General features: G+C 39.8%; 2 protein-coding genes across 4 annotated transcripts in view; one reads left to right on the plus strand and one right to left on the minus strand.

Annotated features, from left to right (window-relative positions):
- Positions 1–20,250, plus strand: part of LOC123278917 (olfactory receptor 2AG2-like) — a 410,069-nt gene that overhangs the window by 274,356 nt on the left and 115,463 nt on the right. The window lies entirely within an intron of this gene.
- On the minus strand, positions 10,719–15,584 carry LOC106837589 (olfactory receptor 6B9-like). Its single transcript, XM_014851236.3, has one exon. The coding sequence runs from the start codon at positions 11,754–11,756 to the stop codon at positions 10,812–10,814; it is 945 nt and encodes a 314-aa protein (XP_014706722.1). The 5' UTR covers positions 11,757–15,584; the 3' UTR covers positions 10,719–10,811.

A 20,250-nucleotide genomic window follows, 5' to 3' on the forward strand; every position in this document is an offset into this window, starting at 1 on the left:
CTTGTTCTTTGATCCATCCTGCCACTCTGTGCCTTTTGATTGGAGAGTTTAATCCATTCACGTTTAGAGTGATTATTGAAACGTGGGGGCCTACTGTTGCCATTTTATCACTTGTTTTCCGGTTCTTTTGCATTTTGTCCTGATGGAGAGCTGTTACTTTGTGTTATTGTCCTTCTGCTTATCTCCTTTGTTCTGGATTTTGTAACCCCTTTCCTTTTTTTGATTTTTCAGGAATGAGGTTCTTCCTGAGCATTTCTTGAAGAGGAGGTTTTGTGGCGATCAACTCCCTTAGCTTTTGTTTATCTGGGAAAGTTTTTATTTCTCCATCGTATTTGAAGGATATTTTCGCTGGGTAGAGTATTCTTGGCTGCAGGTTTTTGTCCTTCAGAGTTTTGAATATTTCATTCCAATCTCTTCTAGCCTGTAAGGGCTCTCCTGAGAAATCTGCTGAAAACCTTATGGGGTTTCCTTTGTAAGTTATTTTCTTCTGCCTGACTGCCCTTAGTATTTTCTCTTTGTCATTGACTTTTGCTAGTTTCACTACTATATGCCTTGGGGTTGGTCTTCTTGCGTCAATAAAGTTTGGAGATCTATTGGCTTCTGTCACATGAAGTTCCATCTCTCTTCCCAAGTTTGGAAAGTTCTCAGCTATTATTTCTTTGAACAGGCCTTCTGCCCCCTTCTCCTTCTCTTCTCCCTCTGGTATACCTATAATCCTTATGTTGCATCTCCTAATTGAGTCGGATAATTCTCTGAGTTTCTTCATTTCTTTTTAGTCTTAGTTCTCTCTCCTCCTCTGTCTGCAGCATTTCTATATTCCTATCCTCCAAATTGCTAATTCTGTCCTCCATATTATCGACCCTACTGTTCAGAGAGTCCAGATTTTTCTTAATCTCCTCCATTGTGTTCTTCATCTCCAGTATTTCTAATTGGTTCTTCTTTATAGTATCAAGCTCTTTTGTGACATAGCTCCTGAACTCATTGAGTTGTCTATCTGAATTCTCTTTTAACTAGTTGAATTTTTTAACAATGGCAGTTTTGAAATCATCGTCATTTAGGTTATAGATTTCATTGTCTTTGGGATTGTTTTCTGGGTGCTTATCATTTTCCTTCTGTTCTGGAGATTTAATATATTTTTTCATACTGCTTAATGGCGTGGATTTGTGCCTCTGCATAGAGATAGAGTTTAGTCGCTACTTCCACTTGTTGCGACTGGTGAGTGGGGGGGCAGCTGTTTAGACTGCACCAACCAGGAACCCTGTCAGCTGTTACTGACTGGACCTGGACCCCTCCTCGTGTCACAATGGTCCTGTGGGGTCCCTCGTCAGTTGTGGGGGCAATCGCAAGGGGGCCTCAGGCTGCTGGTGCCTACTACTGCAGCCCACTTAGACGTGCTCCCTCCTTATGGTCTGCAGTGGTATTGTGGGCTTTCCCATCAGCCAGGAGCAGGATCACCTATAATCGCCGCTTTGTCCCTAACCAAGCCCACAAGATCACACTTGTCCACTATAGGTCCCAGCAGAGCTATGGGTATCTTCTGCAGTCTGTCATTAGCTCACCTAACTGTGCTGCTTTTGCCCCGGGGCCTTCCCACCTTGCAATTGCCAGTCGGGACCTCTCCACTAGTGCTGTGCAGGGGCTTTCACTGAGGCTGCTGTAGGAATCTGGACTTCCCCCCTGGGCTACATAGCCATTTCACCAGAGCTCCACTCTGCCCCACTCCACTCTCATGGGATCTCTGGGAGCCCCTTGCCTCGTCTAGGACATGGCCAGAGTCTGTGGGCCTGGTGGTGGCTTGTAAGCTGCTGCCTTGTGGGGAATTCTGTTCTAGGGAGCTTCCTGGTGTTCCAAATGCTGGGTGGGGCCTCCCTGCCAATGGCGAGCAGAGGCCCTCCCTGCTGGGGGGGTGTGGGACCCTGGAGCGTCCCCCTGGGCTGCAGAGCTGGGTGTTGGAGTTCCACCCAGTCCCCAAGTGCATCCACGGGAAGTCCGGGCACCCCCTGCACCTACCCATGCTCTGGAGACCGTGAGCCCAGCGGCAGCTTCCCATCTGGTGCCTGCCAGGGTTTCCTCCCACCAGGAGCTTCCCTTTGTCCTGGATTCTGGGTGTGGCCTCCTTGCTAATGGCAAGCAGAGGCTTTCCCTGCCAGGGAGGTGCGGGACCCCGGAGCCTTCCACCGCACCGCAGAGCCAGGCGCTGGAGCTCCAACAGTGTCCCCAAGCATGTCTATGGGAAGTCCAGGCGTCCCCTGCACCGACCTGTGCACTGGAGACCGTGAGCCCAGCGGCAGCTTGCAGTCTGGTGCCATGCCAGGCCTGCCAGGAGCTTCTCTTTGTTCTGGATTCTGGGCGGGGCCTCCCTGCTAATGGCGAGCAGAGGCCTTCCCTGCTGGTGGGTGCGGGACCCTGGGGATTCCCCCTGGGCTTAGGTGTAATCACGGGGGCTTGGGTAGGGCTGTTGTCACCTGTTTCCACCATCGCTCCGCTGGTGAGTGCACACTCCCACCCTTGGTGTGTGGCGATGCTATGGGGGAGTCTGCTGGAAGAGAGCCTCCTTCAGGAGCTAGGCTGTCCAGGGGTCGGGGGTCAGAGAGTTTTCACCTATTTCCACCTCCTCCCGGGAGGAAGTCCGTCTGCCTTCCGATGTGTAGTAGTAGGAGACTCTTAGGCGTCTTGAGATGCTATCTGGATATCCTTTGTTAATCAGTGAATGTCCAGTTAGTTGTGGATTTGACAGGGGAGAGACAAAGAAGACCACTCGCTCTGCCATCTTAGTCCTGCCCCTGGCTCTTTTATCTTTTAAGGAAACTTCTGTCCTGGCTCTTCCCTTTGAATTGTTTTACATTGCTCTTCTCTTTCATGTGTCATGTAAATAGTTATTGAAAATAACCTGAAGAAGCAGTTTATAAGGAGGAATAGCCATTCTTAGAGATCCAAGAAGAAAATAAGCCAGAATCCAAAACAAAAGATGGCCGGACACAAGACAAAGGACACAGGGAACAGGCAGCTGATGGCATCTCTGCTCCAACCTTAGATTGCAGCACTCTCTTTCTTGAAATTTAATCTTCCCATGTCTCCTGTTACCACCAGAGTGATAAGACCTTGAGGTCCACGATTAAGCTGAGGGTCTGGGGAAATGTACAAGGAGATAGCTGAGACTTTTCAAAGTCTAAGAGTTAGGCTAGTGGAACAAGAAATGACCTTGTGTCTCAGATCTGGTCCAGGCCTGCTCACCAATTAGGAGACTGAGGACACATATTTAATGTGTGACAGAATGTGTCTTTGCCCGCAACATCCCCTTTTCATATACCTCTCTTTGAATATAGCAAGTGAGGTGGCAGCAACTGAAGGTTATTGTCTAATATTTGCAGGTATTCTTAGTTCCCTGTGAAGTATTTATCTATTAGAGATAATACCAACAAAAATAAGTATATTGATAGGTAGAACTCTGGCATCATCTTTAAAGCATTCATGTGAACATATTTTCTGGACTAAAACTTGTGAGCATGAACAAAGATAATTTTTTATTTGTGAATTTATTTAAATAAAACCACATGGAGAGTTATAAATAGTACATCAATTTATTCATTCAATTAATAACACTTATTAAAAGTAAAATTAGAGAGGCCAGCCTGGAGGCATAGTGGTTGGGTTCACGCAGTGTGTTTTGGTGGTCCAGGGTTCTCAGTTTTTGATCCTGGGTGTGGACCTGCATACCACTCATTGGGTCATGCTGTGGTGGGGTCCCACATATAAAGTGGAGGAAGATTGGCACAGATGTTAGCGCAGGGCCAATCTTCCTCACCAAAAAATTAAAATAAAATAAAATTAGATGAAATCATTATAAAATTCAACAAAAATAGTTATTACTATATTTACCCAATTGCTTTCATTGTGCATCAAAGGTAGGGTTTTATATGATATATTTCCATGCACATTTATAAAGAACTCTGCTTCACAATATTCATAAGATTTACTGATTTGATCAATTTGGTTATCAATAGCTGAAACATTGGAATTTTAGGATAATTCCAGGTACTTAAGGGACTAGTTAAATTATCCACTCAATATCTCATGACAGAAAACTTTGAACTACTTTAAACTTTAATTCCTTCACCCTGAAACACCCAAGTCAACCAAATGACTAAAGTCGTCTGTACTTCAGAACTGCCAGGACTGCCTTTGGTAGGTCCACAAGGACATCTGTGAATACATGAAAGTAACTCTTTGAAGAAAGTTGAGGCTAACATTAATAAGTTTTGTGCCTGCTTTGTGTGAAAAACTTCACCTGTCATCTAATTTAATGCTTCCAACAATGAAATGTTATTAAATATTTTTCAATAAGTTTTCAAGTAAGAAAATCAAGGTTCAGAATAAATAAAATTTTCTCTGGGTGATTGTATCTGTCAGAGTTCTGTTAAAGATAATGGAATTCACCTTACCTTACCTAGTTGAAGCAGAAAGAGCAATTTGCTATCATAAAATCATTGAGATGGCTGGAGTAGGGGACTTTTGACTGATCCCCAGGAATGACTTTCAGCATCCAGAGTCCCCATCTCAACCACAACTTCCTCTATAGAAAGTTGCTGCTGTTGCTACTCCTTCCTCTCCAGGGCTGATGAACCAGAAGCTGCTGGCTCCAGAACTTTGATAATAATCAACTTCAGCTAAATGAATGCCCCACACTCTACCTTCCTCTTCATGTGACTTATGTGTGAATCAAAGTCTCATAAAAGCACATCAGACAGGAAACTAAACCTGAATGAAAGCTTGAGAACTGTAGTTTAAGCTTTCCAGACTCAGCACGTTAAAACAAATATTGAAATGAATATGAAGAAGTATTCCATGAAATTTGTCTCAGTCAAAAAATTGGAAGAGTTGGAGAGAACAGAATAATTAAGATTGGAACTGTGTCAGAAAACTTGGAAGGTATGGGCACTGTAGTTATCAATTGAAAGTATTACATGCATTCCAACAGAGATTTATTCACCAAATATCTATTGACTATTAAATACATAATAAGTAGAAACAATTTTGAATAACTGTGAGTCATAAAGAGATGTCTATGATATAAGAAACTTACAATCTAGTATGAGAAATAATATGTGTATTTGAATCATTAACAGCACAAGGCAGAGTTTGGAGGAGCATGATAACCAAGATATTGTCACAGTGAAAGGAGTTAAGTTCAGCTAGAGGTCATTTCTTCCTGATAGGTGTGGGGATAAATCAGCACAAGCCAAAAGTTGGAAAAAACAGGAAAAGCATCACGGAAGACTTGTGACTCCAGCAGAGTTTTACATATATTATGAGCAATCCTGTTTATCTTGTGTTTTGCTGAATAATTTAAAATAATATGTGTCAAATACTGTGCCAGATGCATTCATATACATTCATTTTCATTTAATCTTCATACTAACTTTTGAAGGTAGATATTATGACCCACATTTCACAAATGAGGAAACTGACGTTCAAACAAACCAAAGTTCTAATAACCTACAGAAAACACAAAGCGAACAACTGATAATGCCAGAGACTTAAGCTAAATATTTGCCTCCAAAGACCAGCTACTTTCCCACTTGTACAATTGCTAGTGATGCTGTTTTAAAAGTCTGATTATGGGGGTGACATGAGGATTATGGTGGAGTGAGTTGTTCCCTTTGTCTCTCCCCTCCAAGTTATAACTACAATGACATTCATTAACCGACAGAGGATCCCTACACAGCACAACAGGATGCCTGAGAGATCCTTGCAGCTATACATCTGGAGGTGAATTTACTGGACCCCTGGGAAACAGTGGACCTAGGTGAGTGCACACTGCCCTGTTTTCAGTGGCAGTGATCCAGGTCTCAGATCCTCACACAGCAGCCCAGCACAACTGTAAGTGTGGGTGGGGCAGACCAGCCCACAAGCAAATGCTTTCAGAGTGGTAGCTCAGCCTGCAGGAGCACACACTGTGCTGTGGCAGCCAAGCCTGTATAAATGCTCCTGACCAAGACCAAGTGGTGGTGGCTCAGTGGAATACACATTCTTCTCCAAAACAGCTGAATACACATTCTTCTCAATGCACATGGAACATTTTTAAAGGTAGACCATATGTTGGGAAACAAGGCAGCCTCAATAAATTTAAGAAGACTGAAATCATATCAAGCATCTTTTCTGACCACAGTGCTATGAAACTAGAAATCAACTACAGGAAAAAAGCTTGGAAATGTATATATATGTGCTGATTAAACAAGATGTTACTGAACTACCATTGGATCAATGAAGAAATCAAAGGAGAAATAAAAAAATACCTGGAAACAAATGAAAATGAAAACATGACGTATTAACTCTTATGGGATGCAGCAAAAACAGTACTAAGAGGGAAATTTATAGCACCACAAGCCTACCTCAACAAACAAGAAAAATCTCAAATACATAATCTTAAACTACAACTAACAGAACTAAAAAAAGAAGAACAAGCAAAGACTAAAGTCAGCAGAAGGAGGGAAATATTAAAAGTTAGACCAGAAATAAATGAAATAGAGACTAAAAAAACATTGGAAAGGATCAATTAAACTAAGAGATAGTTCTTTGAGAAGATAAACAAAATTGACAAACCCTTAGCCAGACTCACTAAGAAAGAAATAGAGATGGCTCAAAAAATAAAATTAAAAATGAGAGAGGAGAAATTTTAATGAACACCACAGAAATACAAAGGATTACAGGAGAATGCTGTGAATATCTATAGCCAACAAATCAGATGATCTAGAAGAAATGGGTAAACTTTTAGACTCATATGACCTCCCAAAATTGAATCAAGAAGAAATAGAGAATCTGAATAGACCAATCACAACTACGGATTGAAACAGCAATCAAAAATCTCCCAAAAAACAAAATTTCAGGATTAGATGGCTTCTCTGGAGAATTCTACCAAACATTCAAAGAAGAATTAACACCTATCTTTCTCAAACTATTCCAAAAAAACGAAGATGGAATGTTTCCTAACTCATTCTATGAGGCCAACATTACCGTGATACCAACACCAGACAAAGCAACACAAGGAAGGAAAATTACAGGCCAATATCACTGAGGAATATATACGCAAAAATCCTCGACAAAAAATTGGCCAATTGAATACAGCAATACATTAAAAGGATTATTCACCTTGACCAAGTGGGATTTATTCCAGCGATGTAGGGATGGTTCAACATCCACAAGTCAATCAATGTGATACACCACCACATTAACAAAATCAGTACTAAAAATCACATGATCTTATCAATAGATGCAGAGAAAGCACTTGACAAGATCCAACATCCATTTATGATAATAACTCTCAGTAAAATAGGTATAGAAGGAAAGTACCACAACATAATAAAGCCGAAATATGACAAACCCACAGCCAAAATCATACTCAGTGGTGAAAAACTAAAGCCATCCCTCTGAGAACAGTAACAAGACAAGGCTGCCTGCTCTCCCCACTCCTATTTAACATAGTACTGGAGGTTTTGCCAGAGTGATTAGGCAAGAAAAATAAATAAAAGTTATCCAAACTGGAAAGGAAGAAGTAAGAAGTAAGACTTTCACTGTTTGCCGATGATATGATTCTATATACAGAAAACCCTAAAGAATCCACTAGAAACCATTGCAAGTAATCAACAACTACAGCAAAGTTGCAGGGTAAAAAATCAACCTACAAAAATCCATTGTATTTCTATACACTAACATGAACTGGCAGAAAGAAAAGTTAAGAATATAATCCCTTTTACAATTACAACAAAAAGAATAAAATATCTAGGAATAAATTTAATCAAGGATGGGAATGACCTATACACTGAAAACTGTAAGACATTATTGAAAGAAATCAAAGAAGACAAAGAAATGAAAAGATATTCCATACTTATGGATTGGAAGAATAAACATAGTTAAAATGTCCATATTACTGAAAACAATCTATAGATTCAATGCCATCCCAATCAGGATCCCAATGACTTTCTTCACAGAAATAGAACAAAGAACCCTAAAATTTATATGGAATAACAAGAGACCACAAGTAGCCAAAGCAATCCTGAGAAAAAAAACAAACCTGGATGCATCACAACCCATGAATTCAAAATATGCTACAAAGCTACAGTAATCAAAACAGCATAGTGCTGGCACAAAAACAGAAACACAGATCAATGAAAGAGAATTGAAAGCCCAGAAATAAAGCAGCACACATCCTTCGACAAAGGAGCCAAGAACACACAATGGAGAAAGGGACGTCTCTTCAATAACCAGTGTTGGGAAAACAGGACAGCCACACACAAAAGAATCAACCTAGACCATTATCTTGCACCATACACAAAAATTAACTCAAAATGGGTTAAAGGCTTGCATGTAAGATCTGAAACCATAAAATTCCCAGAAGAAAACATAGGTAGTAACTGTTTGATGTTAGTCCTGGCAGCATCTTTTCAAATACCATGTCTACTCAGGCATAGGAAAAAGTAAAAAATAAAAAGCTTCTGCAAGGCAAAGGAAGCATGAACAAAACGAAAAGACAACCTACCAACTGGGAGAATATATTTACAAATCTTATATCCAACAAGGGGTTAATTTCAAAGATATATAAAAAACTCCTACAACTCTACAACAAAAAAACAAAAACCCTGATCAAAAAATGGGTAGAGGATATGAACAAATATTTTTCCAAAGAAGATACACAGATGGCCAGCAGGCACATGAAAAAATGTTCAACATCACTAATTATTAGAAAAATTCAAATCTAAACCACAGTGAGATATCACTTTACACCCATCAGAATGGCTATAACTAAGAAGACAAAAAATAAAAAATGTTGGAGAGGATGTGGAGAAAAGGGAACCCTCATGCACTGCTGATGGAAATGCAAACTGGTGCAGCCACTATGGAAAACAGAATGGAGTTTTCTCAAAAAATTAAAAATAGAAATACAATATGATCCAGCTATCCCACTACTGGGTATTTATCCAAAGAATAGGAAATCAACAATAAAAAGAGATTTATGCACCCCTCGGTTCATTGCAGCATTATTCACAATAGCCAAGACATGGAAGGAACCCAAGTGCCCATCAACTGATAAATAGAGAAAGAAGATGTGGTATATATAGTCAATGGAATACTACTCATCCATAAAAAAGACAAAATGGTCTCATTTGCAGCAACTTGGATGAACCTTGAGGATATTATGTGAAGTGAAATAAGCCAGATAAAGAAAGACAAACACCATATGATTTCACTCATATGTGGAAGATAAACACATGGATACGGAGAACAGATTAATGGTTACCAGAGGGGAAGGAGTTGACAGGTGGGCGAAAGGGGTAAAGGGGCACACATGTATGGTGACGGATGAAACTAGACTATTGGTGATGAGCACAATGCAGGCTATACAGAAACTGATATATAATAATGTACACCTGAAATTACACAATTTTATAAACAAATATGATCTCAATAAAATAACTTTAAAAAATTCTGATTATGTTATTTATTAGAAGATAGTAAACCTCAGTGAGTGAATTAGAAGCACAGTGGAAAATATACGGGTGAAATTCTTCTATAGATATTAAAATATAGTCTAATTTACTTTGATAAGAGAAGAAGCACAACTAAAAGGGAAAAAGTAAAGGGGTAGTTGTGTGCAGTAAACTTACTTGTACTGGTTCTGAGAGGAACCGAGTGCTTCCTAGTGGCACATACAGTCTTCCAGTAAAAGGCTGAGAAGCTAGGCACAACATGCTCAACATCTGGATTTAAATTTACTGAACGTTTTAGCTCAGACATCTCAGAATCAATTCAATTTGGTAATGGCATCACATGGATGGAAGAAAGGTAGAAGTTCTTTATGGAGAGATACTTAAAAAATTAAATGTGGAACAAATGGGTTTGTATTTTAATTCAAGTTCTGTCGTATATCATATTTAAGTAGAAAACGAGGTTTGCTTATATTATGTTATTGATTTCAAAATTTAAGCACACGTACGTTTTTATTTATTTATTTATTTATTTGTTCTTAATTGCAGTAACATTGGATTATAACATTATATAGCTTTCGGATGTACATCATAATATATTCCAAATTGTGTGTAGATTACATCATGTTCACCACCCAAAAACTAATTATAGTCCATCCCCTCACATATTTAATATCAATGGTAACCCATCATCACTAACTCAGTGTAATCACAAATAGCATTCTCACCACCATCACTACCATACCACTATCAATTATCATCACATCTACACAGATTTTACTGACGAGATTGCTTATTCTGTCCAGGCATCAATGTTCTTTAACTAATGAGCCCCAGAACCACTAACACAGACTGTTAGACACGGAGAGAATTGAATACAGTGGATTATAAGCTACAGTCCCTGGCTTCAAATAAATGCTTTCATATTTATTGTGTGCAATCTTGGACAACATATTTAACTTCTCTCTGTGTGCTTCAGTTTCATGATCTGTAAAATCAGATAAGTAATGACAACTAACTCATAGAGGTGTTACAAGAATAAATAATCTATTACATGTAAAGTACTAAGAACACCAACTCATATATGTTAAATATTTATTACTCTGTCATTTCAAAGTAATTATTAAATATATAGAGTGTGTATTAAAACCAGTTCAAGATTAAAGCAATATATAACGTATCATGTTAGTATTTTAAATTTTTTTCTCTTCCTATGCTATGATTTCTTTAAGATTCTAGATCTACAGAGCAAGCTTTTATGCAGAACCATGATAAGTGTCATGGGGATGACATCCTTGCTGGAACACTGACTCCTCCAGGAAGTAGAGCTCAGCTAAGCAAGAGGCACTGGACAACTCCCACAGTCTTTTTGATAGCATTCTTGACTTCTTGGTTCCTAAGGCAGTAGATGAAGGGATTTAACATGGGTGTGAGGACTGCATACACAGCTGAGATTAGTTTGTTGGAATTAAATGATGCAATAGCTCTGGGCCGAACATACATGAAAATCATGGCTGTGTAATAAATTATGACTACAGTGAGGTGGGATGCACAGGTGGAGAAGGCTTTCTTCCTCCCTTGGCTGGAGGGTATACGCAGAATAGTGGAGACAATGTAGACATAGGAAAAGACAGTGGTGGTAAGAGGGAAGACAAGAATGACAATAGCTAAGGCAAAGTCCACTAACTCAGCTGTGGACATGTCTTTGCAGGCCAGTTTAAGGATTGGTGAGATGTCACAGAAAAAGTGGTTCATGACATTGGAACCACAAAAGGTGACATTTGAAATGAAATAGACCTTGATCATGGTGATCATGAAACCAGTCATATAGGAGAAAGCCACCAGCTGCACACAATAACCTGTGGTCATGATGACTGAATATTGGAGAGGGTGGCAGATAGCCACATAACGGTCATAGGCCATGGCTGCCAGAAGCACACACTCTGTGCAGGCTAGTGAGATAAAGAAGTAGAGCTGGGTCATGCAACCTGTGAAGGAAATGTGCCGTCTCCGCAGGAGAAATCCATCTAGCATCTTGGGGACTGTGACAGAGACATACCAGACCTCCAGGAAGGACAAGCTACTCAGGAAATAGTACATGGGCTTATGGAGGGAGCCAGTGACCCAAACAGTGAGCATGATGACAAGATTCTCCACTACCACCAGCAGATAGACCACAAGGAAGAGGAAGAAGAGCAGGACCTGAAGCCATGGGGCAGTGGGGAAGCCCACCAGGATAAACTCGCTGACCAGAGTGATGTTTTCCTCCAGCATGACTAAGAGCCCTGAGAGGTATTGAAGTCTTCTGTGACAATACCACAAACAACGAACATGACTATGACATCAGACAAGAGATCAAGATAAGATAGTAAATCAGTCTTCCCTGTGAATGAATTCAAAAAATAACTTTGGTTAATACGGAGTCATCTTCTAATGTGAAGCACACAAATTCCTGAAAGTTATTTGTTGCTGTTTCTTTGTTTATCATGGAGCTCTCCCAGAATCAAAATGTACTCCCACCCCTGACTCTCACTTACCTGATGAAATACTTGAATGTCACTATGCATGTCATTCCCAGCTCCTTTGTCAGTGAACATAGGTGATAGTCTCTCCCTTGTTGGTTCTGGATCTCTGTTCAGTTAGGAACTCACTGCACAAAGTTTTGTTTTTTCCTGCCTGAAAGGAAACAAAGGTTAATATCTGGGTAATCCATTGAATGCTGTCCTTTGATTCAGCACAGTTTCTTCAGAATAGAGTCTGTGGAAGTTAAAAAATGATATAACTCTTGAAAAAATCCTTAATGACTCTCCCATTGCTTTTGGATAAATGTAGAAGTGTTTTCATTATCACACATAGGAAGTATTTGATATACTGATCCCCACCTATTTCTCCAGCCTCACGTCTTTTGACTCTCTAAGTGGTATTCCATGCTCGAGACACACTCTACTAGTTTCTGCTTCCCATGCACAATGCAATCACTGGCACCTGCATACGCTCTTCCCTCCTCCAGTTTCGCCCATTCCCCAATCTTTATCTGCTGATTCAAGATTCAAGGTTCTGCTTAGAAGACATCTCCCAAAGCTGGGTCAAGTGCCTCAATAGCATTCGTTCCCAGTGCACAACCCCCTCATGCATTCAGGTTTCTTTTCACTGCCCTGCAATTTTCCAAAACTCAAGACTGTCCTTCATGACAATGAACCCAATGCCTAGGACAGTGACAAGCAAACATATGAATATTAAATGAATATGGATTAACAAGTGAATTAATGAAGCCCTTGGAGCTTTGTAATCCACAAGAAATAGATCTGGGGCAGGGAAGTGTGATCTCACTTCTCTGGCAGGAAGCACCTTTCTATCAGGCTACACATCTGTGGACACATCCTCAGCTTGCACACAGAAGGTCGTTTCATGACAAACATATTCACAAGCTCTGAGAATACTGGATATGATCCCTGGTCTAATGTTACTTGGTAGGTCAGGTTCTCTAAATGTCAGTCATTGTCTCAGGTTCTGGACCAGAGTGGAGAGAAAAGGCCAGGAGAGTGCTGTACATAGACAGACTTGTCCTGTAAGACTGGAAGGCAGAATTATTTGTGAGCTAGTCTGAGAATTCTAATCTTTGGCTAAAGAAGTAGATTACCACAGAGTCATCTCTTGAAAACACATCAATGACTGTTTATCTTCATTAAATGCCTCCCTAATCCATGAAGCCTGAATTCCTGTTCTGCCTTCAGTCCATTACTCACTCTTTCTGCCAAATTATTTGTCCAATATACTGTTCATTTTGCATATGGAGAGGAAGAGGTCAATCAGGGTTCACCTTGATATTCCACAGGACTAGAGATCTTCTTGCTGTGACTCAAAGCAAAGGAGTAAAGGATGAAGTACTGAAATGCCTGTTATTGGCACCACCACCTCCTTTCCATAACAACACACGTGGGCAGAACTCAGTGAGGCTTAATGTGTGGGAAGAGACTGTCTCTTACTCTCAGCCTCACACTTCCACTTTCGTCTGTGAGGTAGTTTACTAGTAAAGAATTCTTTGCCTCGGTCCTCAATGCATTCGACAAAGTGCTTTTGCTTGTGAAAAGCATCTGTTTCCGGGAGCAGAGAATATGTTATAGCCCTAGCAGGAAGTAGCACCAATGTAGCAGTTCTGACTCTTCAGGACATGGATAAAATTCCTCATTTCCATCATCAGCCACACTATTTTCCACACATTAACCTTTACGTACTGGTTTAGAGCACTAATTTTTAGATTTTAGTTTTGGTTTCATTACCTAGGGGGCGTATTGCCTTGTACAGGTCACTTGTCAAGTATATACTTCCATACCACCTTTTGTAAAATAGGAATAATTATAATAATGCCTACCTTACTAGATTGTGTTGTGAGAATTAAAAGAGACATTACACAGAAAGCATTAAACATAGGACTTGGCCCATGGTTATGGACCAAGCATTAGCTGCTATAAATTATGTTGCATAACACCTATCCATATTTAGTCAATTATGAGTGCTCACATATTTTCACTCACATGGACTTCTAAACACACTCAATCCTTCATTCTCTTTCTTTGCTCAGTTTTTATGTTATATTCTCTGGAATAACATAACTCAACTTTCCTTGATTATAAGATTATAGCATCTTTGAAGAGCTCTGAGTTGCAGATCACTCAGAGCTTCTGGATCTTCTCTTTAAAGTATTGTTTCCACATAGTCAAGCACACACCTACTACTTCATATTTTCCTCCATTTTCTTTGCTGAAAATGTATGTCCCAACAGGCCCTAATTTGAAGCATGAAGAAATGTAGAATTCTATTTTTCTGGCTTTCAGAACTGAGAGCACTGAGCTTTGGGACGTCTATGGTATCCAAGGAAAGAAATTCTTTCATCGTACTATAGTACATTTTTCAGTCCTTGTGCTTCTTCTCAAAGATAATACAGACACTGATAGACTTCTAGAATAAGAAACATATCCTTTGTGCCCTGTCTCAAAACCCAAAAGACCTCACAACTACGCAAAGATGTAGTGTTCCCTGAATCTTCATTTCTCTAGTTATTTCCCTTAACATTCTTTCTCTTGTCCAGTAATGATGCGTGCTGCCATTTTCCCAAGTCCCTCCTCATCTTTCTTGAGCTTCTTTCAAGGATCAACCAATCTCTCTCGGTAACTCCAACTACTCACCATGATCCATTTGCTTTCTCCTGAGAATGGAAAATCCTTCATACGTTTGTACGCATCATGGGAAGCAAATTGATATGCAGATTTTTATACTTCCTGGAGATCCAAGTCTGGTCTCTTCTTAGACTGTGTGGTAGGTATTGCAGGACTAAGACAAGAAGACTTGAGCCAGGGAAGATGAGTATATTTAACACTCACCTGTTTTGCCCATGTCTTTTTCCCAGGAGGCTCATTTATACCTGGTCTGTCCTGGCTCTAGGGAAATGCTCTGTGCACTGACAAACTATGTCCAGCTGACAAGGAAGATGTATCTTCATCCTCTTATCAATTCCTTTTTATACCTGGATCATGTTTATCTATACTTGTGGGTATGATATGGTCATATCCCTTTACTCCTGTATATAAGTTGAAGGAACATAAAATTTACTCAGAAATCAGGATAAGAAATCTAAGTGGGTTAATAAGGTAATAGAGATGTTAATTTGTTTATTCTTTATAGAAAATGCTTTCTGCATTTATTGAGCTCTTATTATGTACAGGGCCCTGTGCTATACATTATTCGGAATAAACATTTTTAGATCATGGTCTCTACCCTCTGGGAATCTATAGTTTTGTAAGTAAAATAAGAAGTATATGCTATAATGAGGGTATAATGTGACACGACCTATACAAGATGCAGAAACAAAGTGCTCTAGGAACTCCAAAGTGGGGGAAATGTTTTCTGACTGAGCAATCTAGAAAGGTTTCATCAAAGGTGTCATTCCAGACATAAAGGAAGAAGTTAGTTTGGAAGCAGTGGAGAGGGAAATGGTATTGATTCAGCAGTCAGAAGACATGGTTCCTAATTTAGTTTCCACCATTTTAAAGAAATATGACTTTAGAAAATTGCCTTTATTCTTCAGTTTATTTATAAATAAAATGGGATAACAATAATTCCCTGGTCTGTGTCCTATCATTGATAGGTTCAAAAGTAATATGTATGTGAAAGCAGTTCTAAAACTGCTCTGTGATAACTATACAAATATAAAATATTACCTGCCTTGGAATATGAACCACAGCCATGATTTGATCAGTGGCAATGAGGTGAGTAGGGCTTTGGCCTTCACAACTTATGCTTAGGACAGTGACTGGCAAACACACGTATTTTTAAAGGAGCATGGATTAACAAGTGAATTAATGAATCCCTTGGAGCTTTGGCATCACAAGAAATACATGAGGTGCAAAGAAGTGTGATCTCAGGGTCTTTACTGACAAGAGGCACCTATCCATCAGGCTATACATCTGTGGACACCCAGCTTGCACATCCAGGGTACTTTCATGCCAAACATATCCACAGGGTTTGAGAACATTGAATATGATCCCTGGTCTCAGGTCACTTGGAAGGTCATTGTCTCTAAATATGAGTCATTGTTGCAGGCTCTGTCTGGAAGGGTAAGAGACAAGAGGTGGGAGAGTGCCCAAATATAGTACAAGGACAGGAAGATGTTGTAACGTTGAAAGGAGGGATTATGCATGAGCTAGCCCAATTATTTTAACTTGTCGTTAAGGAACTAGGTTACCACAAGGTCATCTCTTGAAAATACATGAATAAATGTGAATCTCTATTAAATGCCAAGCTCATCCATAAATAGAGAGTTCAGGTCCCACCTTCAGATCACTGCTTACTCTTTCTGCCAAACAATTTATCCACCACACTCCTCACTTGGTACAAAGGGTGGAAGGCCCACCGAGGTTCACCCTGATATCCCATCGGACTAGAAATCTTCTGGATATAGCTCATGGCAAGGGACAGAAAGATGAGGCACTGAAATACATGTTATTGGTGCCACGACCTCCTTTCCATAGCAGCACACATCAGAGGAGCTCAGCCCTAGTTGCTGGGTGGAAAGGAATTAGACCTTACTCCCAGGCCTCCAACCAACACCTTCACTCTGATGTGGCTCATTAGTAAGTAGTTCCTGGCCTAGTTTTCCATGCCTTTGATCCATTGCTTTTCCTTGAGAAAAGCAACTGGTTCTGGGAGCAGAAAGTACTGAGTTTTCCCATGTCTTAGACCAAGTAGGAAGGATGCCGAGGCTTTTCCTCAGGAGATGTAAACATTCCACATTTTCACTATCAGTCACACAATTTCCCATGCATTTACCTTTGCATACTGGTTAAGCACACTGACTTTAGAGGAAGAACAAGGCTACTAGCTGTGTCACCCTAAACAGAATATTTAACAGCTATGTACTGCCTCATCCACTGCTGTAAAATAGAATAATGTTAATAATGCCTACCTACTGGTTTGTCATGAGAATAAATATGGTAACGCAGGGAAAGCACTTAACATAGGAATTGGCTGTTGGTTATTCTCTGTAAATGTTAGCTATTATTATGTTATGTCACACTAGACTCATACATGGTACTCACTCCTATGTGTTCATAAGAACACAAGACCATTCATTATCTCTCTGTTACTCACTTTTTTTCTGTTATATTCTAGGGGAATGTGGTAAGCCAGATTTCCTGGAGAACAGGACTATAGCATCTTTGAGGAGCTGTGTGTTACAGATCACCCTTGCCTTTTTCCTATCCTCTCTCTAACGTATTGGCTTCAGATATTCAAGGACACCCCTGTTACTTCATATTCTTCTCCACTTTTTTTCACCACAAATGAACCTCTCAGCATGCTCTGCTTTGATGCATGGAGAGGTGCAGAATCCTCTCTCACTCTCTTCCTCGTTTTCATAACTGAGAGCACTGAGCTCTGGGATGTCTATGGTATCGAGGATAGAAATCATTTCGTTGTACTATGTAACTACTTTTTTCTTCAGTCCTATATATTCTTGTTCTCAAGAGACAATACAGACTCTGGCAGACTTCTGGAGCAAGAAGTGTATCCTTTGTGCCCCTGATCCAACACCTACAAGTTCCTACACCTGCCAAAAATTCCCCAACCTTGGGTAAAGATGATCTGAATCTTAATTTCTTCATTCATTCCTGACAATATCATTTCTCCTACCCAATATGGTTCCTGCCGCCATCTCTCTAAGTCTCTCCTTGTCTTCCTTGGAGTTTTCCTCAGGAATCAACCTATCTCACCTGGTACCTTTAACCACTCGCTGTGGTCTATCTAACCTCTCTTTGAGAGTGGACAATTTTTCAGACATTTACACCAATCAGGGGAAGGAAGACTGGGCTACAGATTTTTATACTTCCTGGAGACCCATATCTGGTCTCTGCCTAGACTGTATGATAGGTATTGCAGCACTAATATGAGAAGACAGAAGCAGAGGCAGGAGAATATATTTAACACACATGTATCTTTTGCCCACGTCTTCTTCCCAGAAGGCTCACTTACACTCAGTCTCTCCTGCCACTAGGGAAACTCTATGTGTGCTGCCAAAACTATGTCCAGGGGACCTGGACTGGGGAGCTGAATCTCCATCCACCTATCAATTGCTGTTTATACCTGGACCATATTTATTTATACCTGTGGGTAGAGTGTGGCCTTTTTCTGTTGCTACTATATGCAAGGTAATGCAACACCAAGTTACTCAAAAATCAGCAAAAGAAACATAAGTGGGTTAATAAGGTAACCAATACATTCATTTGTTCATGTGCTGCAAAAATTGCATCCTCTTTTATTGAGCTCTTATTATGTATAAGGCACTGTGATATACAGTCTTTGGAATAAAAATATGTAGGTCGTAGTTTCTTCCCTTCAGGAACTTCTGGTATTCTAAGTAGAATAATAAGTATACACTATAATGAACATAGAATGTGACATGTGCTATAAGAGAGGCACAAACAAAGTGCTCTAAGAACTCCAAGGAGAGAGAGATACTTGCTCACTTTGGAACCTAGAAAAGGTTTCATCAAAGAGGTGTCATTCCAGACTCATGGCAGGGAGATAGCATGGAAGTAGTGCAATGGGAAATAATTTTGGTTCAGCAGTCAGAAGATCTGGTTATTAATCTAGGTTCTATCATTTTTTTAATTTTTAATTTTAATTGAGTTCATAGTAGTTTACTTCAATGTGAGATTTCAGTTGTACATTATTTCTTGACTGTCACCACATAAGTGCTCCCCTTCACCCCCTGTGCCCACCCCCCATCCCCCTTCCCCTAGTAACCACTGAACTGTTTTATTTGTCCATGTGTTTGTTTACATTCCACATATGAACGAAATCATCTGGTGTTTGTCTTTCTCAGTCTGGCTTATTTCGCTTAGCATAATTCCCTCCAGGTCCTTCCATGTTGCTGCAAATGGGATGAATTTGTCTTTTTTATGGCTGAGTAGTATTCCATTGTATATATATACACCACATCTTCTTTATCCAATCATCAGTCGATGGGCACTTGGATTGTTTCTGTGTTTTGGCTATTGTAAATAGTGCTGCAATGAACATAGGGATACATATGTTACTTTGGATTATTGATTTCAAATTGTTCGGGTAGATACTCAGTAATGGGATAGGTGGGTTGTATGGTAGTCCTATTTTTAGTTTTTTGAGGAATCTGTATACTGTTTTCCATAGTGGTTGCACTAGTTTGCATTGCCACCAGCAGTGTATGAGGGTTCCCTTTTCTCCACACCCTCTCCAACATTTGTTATTTTTAGTCTTGGTGATTATAGCCATTTTAACAGGCATAAGGTGGTATCTTAGTGTAGTTTTGATTTGCATTTCCCTGATTATTAGTGATGTTGAACATCTTTTCACGTGTTTATTGGCCCTCTGTATATCTTCTTTGGAAAAATGTCTGTTTATATCCTCTGCCCATTTTTTGATCAGTTTGTTTATTTTTTTATTGTTCAATTGTGTGAATTCCTTATATATCATGGAGATTAATTCCTTGTCAGATATATGATTTGCAAATATTTCTCCCAATTGGTGGGTTGTCTCTTTGTTTTGATTCTAGTTTCTTTGGCCTTGCAAAGCTCTTCAGTCAGATGAAGTTCCACTTGTTTATTTTTTCTTTTGTTTCCATTGTCTGAGAAGACATGGTATTCGAAAAGATCCTTTTTAGTTTGATGTCAAAGAGTATACTACCTGTATTAACTTCCAGGAGTTTTATGGTTTCAGCACATATCTTCAAGTCTTTGATCCATTTTGAGTTGATTTTTGTGTATGGCTTGAGATAATGGTCTACCTTCATTCTTTTGCATGTGGCTGTCCAGTTTTCCCAACACCATTTATTGAAGAGATTATCTATTCTCCATTGTGTATTCTTGGCACATTTGTCAAAAATTAGCTGTCCATGGATGTGCGCTTTTATTTCTGGGCTTTCAGTTCTGTTCCATTGACTCGTGTGCCTGTTTTTGTACCAGTACCATGCCGTTTTGATCACTGTGGCTTTGTAGTACGTTTTGAAGTCAGGGATTGTGATACCTCCAGCTTTGTTCTTTTTTCTCAGGATTGCTTTAGCAATTGGTGGTGTTTGGTTGCCTCATATGAATCATGGGATTCTTTTCTATTGCCATGAAGAATGTCATTGGGATTCTGATCGGGATTGCATTGAATCTGTAGGTTGCTTTGGGTAGTATGGACATTTAACTATGTTTAATCTTCCAACCTATGTGCATGCAATCTCTTTCCATCT

The sequence above is a fragment of the Equus asinus genome, chromosome 20 (assembly GCF_041296235.1).
Source record: "Equus asinus isolate D_3611 breed Donkey chromosome 20, EquAss-T2T_v2, whole genome shotgun sequence".
In the NCBI taxonomy this organism is placed as follows: domain Eukaryota; kingdom Metazoa; phylum Chordata; class Mammalia; order Perissodactyla; family Equidae; genus Equus; species Equus asinus.